Below are 6000 nucleotides of genomic sequence, written 5' to 3'. Positions count from 1 at the left end.
GGAAAAATGTTTGCCTGACAGAATAAAAAAAGTATGCAATCACCTCAAGGTGTACTGTAAATTACATTATTTAATCATCAGTGGAAACATTATTTGTGGAGGATTTGATTCCAACCTTTATCCAACTGCTGGGGTTTATTTACTGAATAACCAAAATGTATTCTTCTACTTGGTAGGAGTTTTAAAATTTTATCACTATGCATATTCATGGAAATTATACCACTACACAAACAGATTTCCATCTAATGTTAGCAAGCGAATTTCAAATGCACTCAATTTTAATGTTTTCATGGTGGTTTAAAAAAATACTTTTCATTGTTATGTCAAAAGTTTTAGACTACAATGTGATTTTTCCACCAAATGTGATAAATATTTTGAAAAATGTATGTTCTAAATGGCTATTCTGGTTTCTCTGACATAATCTCAGTCTTCTTAACCTTATAACCTGTCTTTCTTGATGCTGTCATGGTCAGTGTTCCAAAAGTGGAAAAATTCTCCTTACTTTTTTAGGTTTCCATCTGCAAAATATCACTAGCCATTTTGCAAATCAGGATAATTATCAACAAGGATTTCCAAAAGGAAACTGACCTCATAGCAAATTACTCAAGCTCAAACTTACTCAGTAAGACCACTTTTAACATCGATACACTGTCTGGGTTTTAGCACCATGCAAGGTCTTACTCATTCCATATACAACCAAGAAAGTTAACTCATACCTATTTTTACATTATTTACATAATTTCTTTCAGACCATAAAAATAAAACAAAGCTGGTTTCACTTAAAGCTCATCTTTGGTTAACCCCCGCCAAAATACAGCCTAAATTTGGATACAACGAAAAGTCATAAAGACCTTCCTTGCTCAAGACTTTAAAAAGCTCTGTGAAAAGCAAGGCAAGTCATGAATATTTCTGTAACTCACATTTTCTAGAATAGGTTTAGGTTGTAGCACCTCGTGTGTATAAACTATGAATGGTAAAACCAGAAATACTTAACCACAGCAGTGGATATTTATTCTTAATGGCTGGCAATCGTATATATATATATCACAGCCCATCATGCATACATGCTCCTCCAACTTAAGATGATTACATATTTGAGAGGAGTACTTACATAGTGCAATCATACCAATCAGGCGTGAATACTCATTCCCGGGAATAATAATCCGAGGGGAATAGCCGCTATTTTTTCCTCTTTCACTCTTTGAGATCGTCCGTATCTTTGCTCTCCATCCTCCGCGACCCTTACGACACGTTGCAGTCGTTGGCGCCCCCGTGAGCCTCCCGCATCTGCTGCTTCGCTTTGCGGCTGCAGCGGCGGATGAGTGACCGCGACCGGGGCTTCGACCTGCTCAGCGGGGAATCGCCCTGCGTCTCCGAGGTCGCCGACGATGAAGAGAGCAGGGACGGCGACTCCGCCCCTCGCCGGCCCCCCAACACCACCGCCGCTCCGCCACTGCCCTCCGGTCCTGGCGACGACGAGGCGGAAGCTGACGACCAGCCACGCGAGGCGCTGACGTATGCGGAGGATCGCCTCTTGAGGCCTCCGCCCCCATTGGCTTTCCCGGAAGCGCTCGGGGACTGGGCCGATGAAGACGCTGAGGTGGATCATGGGAAGGATGACGGGGGGTCGATTAATGCTTCGGGGGAGGGCAGGGGGGGGAGCAAGGGGGAGCGGAGCGGGGGGTATGTTGTGAAAGGGGGGGAGCGGGGCAGGTTCACGGGAGAGTAGGGGGGGGGAAATGATGACTGCATGATGGGGTGCGCGCGGCAGCGTTGACTGCACATTCATTGAGTCTGATCGTGGTGAAATAATGAAACCGCCGCCAGCAGAATGTGTTCACCCCCCGCTCCACCCAATAATCCACCCCTTTGTCCACATCCCATGGGTTCGTATTGCCGTTCCAGCCATTCAGAGGGGCCAGAGCGATAAAAATTTCACCAAAAGTGATCTCTTAGGGTGGGTGTAAGAGGACCAGACATTGACTGCGTTGATAGTGGGATTGTGATCATGATCAGTGAAATGCCCTAAATCAATTTAATCAATTAATAAAATGAATAATCACATGCATCGTGGGATGAGAAATGTATATTTCTGTGTACATGTCGAGAAAAAATATGGTCAGACGAATATTCAAGAGATACAGTATTATTTTCGCAGAATAGGGGGAGGTGATCATTCTCCTGAGAGCAACTGAGTGGATAGAAAAAGGTATAGGAAAAAGGATAGAAAATGCAGCGCTTAGGCAGATATTGGTCATCTACGAGCATATTACTTAATCGACTCAAAGAGACATTAAATTGGGTCTTTCATTGAATAAATACATAATATAAAGTCACAATACAAGTATTAAGTTTCATCCTGTAGAAAAACGCATTTTAACTCTTAAACATGCCTCAATTCCACCAATATCTCTTATGAATATTCTCCATTCGCTACATACAAATGTTTAAATAATAATGATTAAAAATGGGTTGGTTCAGTTCCTTGATTTTCAGTTCCATCCATTCTTGAAATTAGAATCGAAACGAAAAACATTGGTTCCAAAACCGAAATTTATACCAAATCAGATTGTTTCTCCACGCATTAACACCTCGTCAAAGATCATACTATGAAGCACTGTAGAAAGATTCCACGAATTTATTTTAGATCAAAGCATTATTCCACAGATCTTAATTTGTGCAAATATCCACGTATAATGTCATAGTCGAGGGCACAGTCACGATACACAACGTATAAAAAAATATGGCCCTTTCAAGTAGTTGTGTACTCTCTAACTAAAATTGGGATCAACTTTCACTAATTTAATTAGACATTCTTGATTGATACAGTATGCCCTCGATTAACCAAGCTAAACCTGTATAAACCGCATACAAGTTTATTTGGAAAACTAAAAAATTATATATATATATATATATATATATATATATATATATATATATATATATATATATATATATATATATATATATATGTATATATAGAATTATATTTGTACAATCGTGTGTTATAATCGAAAATTTAAGAGTCATAAAGATTGTTTTCATTGTTTTGCGATGGTATGTAACATCTCATTAACCTTTTTTATGACTTCTATTAAGGTAAAAGTTGCTCTAAATGTAATATAACTTTTATTTACTATTACAGTTGTCGATGTCTCGATATCGTTTCATAAATACAGAACCGGCATCCGAACTGGAAATTGGAACAGACCCATCGTCAGTGGTAGCATTTGTATTCAATCGATCACTTGATGACAGGACTCATGCAATGATGCAGGCACAACATAAAAATATCACTACCAACTTTACATAATTAAATATTGGTGAGAAGCAATTGAGACGCTGTAAATCTACCTCTAGCTACAAAAAATGTAACAACGAGCTCACTTTGTCCAGCAGGTATACCATGTCCTATGAATTTTGAACCACCACCAAGGAATTCAATTAAATGCTTAGCGATTTGTTTCTCCCTCTGGTGTTTGTAAAAGTGAAAAACTCTCAATCATCAATGGGATGAATAATAATAAAATTGAAATATTTACAACTATTTAAAATTCATTCCAAATGCGTGGAAACCTCTCCTCACTGAACTTAAGATTATGGTGGAACAGCCACTGTGAAATTGAGATTTTGAAAGTCCCCGAAGCACGCCAAAATGTTTAACGACTGGACCTCCGTCTGGAGTATTTTCCCTACAATACACACCTTGACCCACAATCCTGCTCCCATCGCCATCACGACCGTCTGCTCCCAGGATTTGCGACAAAGTTAGGAACGTTTGGAAGATTTCATTCACGTTGTGATCCTCCTTGGCCGAGCACTCGATCACACGAGCTCTGTAGGGAAATAATTGAAGAGGAATGCGAATTGAATTTGCCGCAATTAATGATAACAACGTTGTTTATACATATGTTTTTTAAGTTAAAGAACATTTTATTTTAAATTGTAAATCATCAATGCGTTCTTTTGGGAATGTAATGCAAGAAAAATAGAAAGGAGTATAATAATATTTTAAACATCATTCTCCATACGCTCTTCCAGGCCATTGGGAAAATACATTTCAGCGGTTTTGTATCAATATGACCATAGAATCAAGTAAATGGCTGCGCAGGTTTTCGCGGCGGTGGTTTGAAGTATTCTGCATTATCGGGTTTCACCGCGTCGTTGTTTGATTCAGACAACAGTTTCGCCGAAGTTGCATTCGGCGCCTTCAGGTCGAAGACGAGGGACTCGGAATTTTGCCACCCTTATATAGGTGGTCCCGTCTAGTGGCTGCTCGCTGATTGGTCCGTTCCCGGAGAACTCTCTTCCACGCGTTGTGGAGATAGTAGCCGTCATCTCTGTTAATGTTCTCCGTTAATGTTACAATTTAACAGAGACGGCTATCATCTCCACAACGCGTGGAAGAGAGTTCTCCGGGAACGGACCAATCAGCGAGCAGCCACTAGACGGGACCACCCATATAAGGGTGGGCAAAATCCGAGTCCCTCATCTTCGACCTGAAGACGCCGAATGCAACTTCGGCGAAACTGTTGTCAGAATCAAACAACGCCGCGGTGAAACCCGAGAATGCAGAATTCTTCAGAATCAAGTAAATATAAAGTACTTGAGGCATACATTCAGTAAAATATCTCTTTGTTTAATTGTACTTGAAAATAGACATAGTGACACTCAACAAAAGGATATCAATATCAACATTATTCAAATCACATCAAAAAGCAGGAAAAAAACTTGACATTGACAACTTTACAAATGTTTGGAACACAGTAACTTTATTCCAATGCAAACTCTTTCTTTTTCGCATATTTGATGCAATATTAATGACAATTCCTAACAAAAAGGAGACATGAAGAATAAGGAAACTTCTTATTAAACAAGAAAAACAAGCATAAATCGCTTCCAGTGAAAGACGTTGCTCTGACGGGCAACACCGTAAGCCATACATTGACACCGACACAACTTTTGATTTTACTCATTTCCCACCCCGGCCAAGTCAAAAAAATCATAATTTGTAATTTTTTTAACTGGGTTTTTTGTTATTTCAAATACAAAGACAACGCAATGAAATAAACGGAGGTCACACAGTTGTCTGCAACATATTATAGAAATACTAAGAAAGGTACTGCAAAACTTTAAAATCTCACCTTCCGTGGTATTCCATTGAATCTTTTGTCGAAGTGCGCAGATGATGCAGCTAATATTTGTTCTATTTTCTGGACACCATTCACAATCCTATATAAGAATATTTACGAGAATGCATACATTAGGTTTACGTGTATACATAGACTAATGCAGTTTACTGGGAAATTTTTCCGTCTAATAAGAGACTTGAGATTTGCCTTTTAATATGAGAGAATAGTAGCAGAAATTTCTCTATTTTTTATTCAGAAGGAAAACTGCTCTCTCAAAGTCTTTTTTAATTATTGAATTAATGTTTTCTGAGATTAATCCAACATATTCACGCATATTAATTTGTCGCGGCTTAGGATAAGTGCCATGGTTCCTTTACTTGTTCTGCGCTTGAAATACATCCGGGTTTCTCCAAAGTATCATAAGACCTACTTAATTGCTACGCAATTTCCCCGCGCTGTGCCCTTAGATACGCGTCGAGTTAGTAGCGTGTACTTTTCCCAGTCTGCAGTCGTGAGTGGGTTAGGGTGGGCCTTTATTTATGCTCTTTCATTTTTAGCCCCATCCTCACATTGGTATTGCAATATTTAACTTTTAAATAAATATCTCATCAAAAACATGCACTTGGAGCCGCCTCCTTCTTTGTCAACAAAGGAACGGGTTGAATGTTTGCGAAGAATTCCCCCGCCCCCCCCGCCGGAATGATTTTCGCACTTGACCTCAAGAGCCTTGGTGGAATGCCGGCGAAGCTGCGTGAAATGGCATTTGGAGATTTCGTATAATTTTCCACCAATCCGTTGCAGTATCCCAGAGTTACGCAACTTGCAACTCGCACATGCTCCTCTTGTCACTTAACTATTACTTTCACCC

General features: G+C 39.6%; 1 protein-coding gene across 2 annotated transcripts in view; it reads right to left on the bottom strand.

Moving 5' to 3' along the window:
• Positions 1-340: 340 nt before the first annotated feature.
• Positions 341-6000, bottom strand: part of LOC139687101 (GTP-binding protein drn-1) — a 438774-nt gene continuing 433114 nt past the window's right edge. For both annotated transcript variants that reach the window (XM_071584224.1, XM_071584215.1), the window contains exons 5-6: positions 3706-3836; positions 341-1595 (exon numbers count right to left, since the gene is read on the bottom strand). In XM_071584224.1, the coding sequence (XP_071440325.1) occupies positions 1243-1595; positions 3706-3836 (484 nt within the window). In that variant the 3' untranslated portion in view covers positions 341-1242. The remainder of the gene's footprint in view (positions 1596-3705; positions 3837-6000) is intronic.

The sequence above is a fragment of the Hetaerina americana genome, unplaced genomic scaffold, assembly GCF_022747635.1.
Source record: "Hetaerina americana unplaced genomic scaffold, ioHetAmer1.1.p SCAF_1, whole genome shotgun sequence".
Lineage (NCBI taxonomy): Eukaryota > Metazoa > Arthropoda > Insecta > Odonata > Calopterygidae > Hetaerina > Hetaerina americana.
This window is presented reverse-complemented; position numbering and strand designations above follow the sequence as displayed.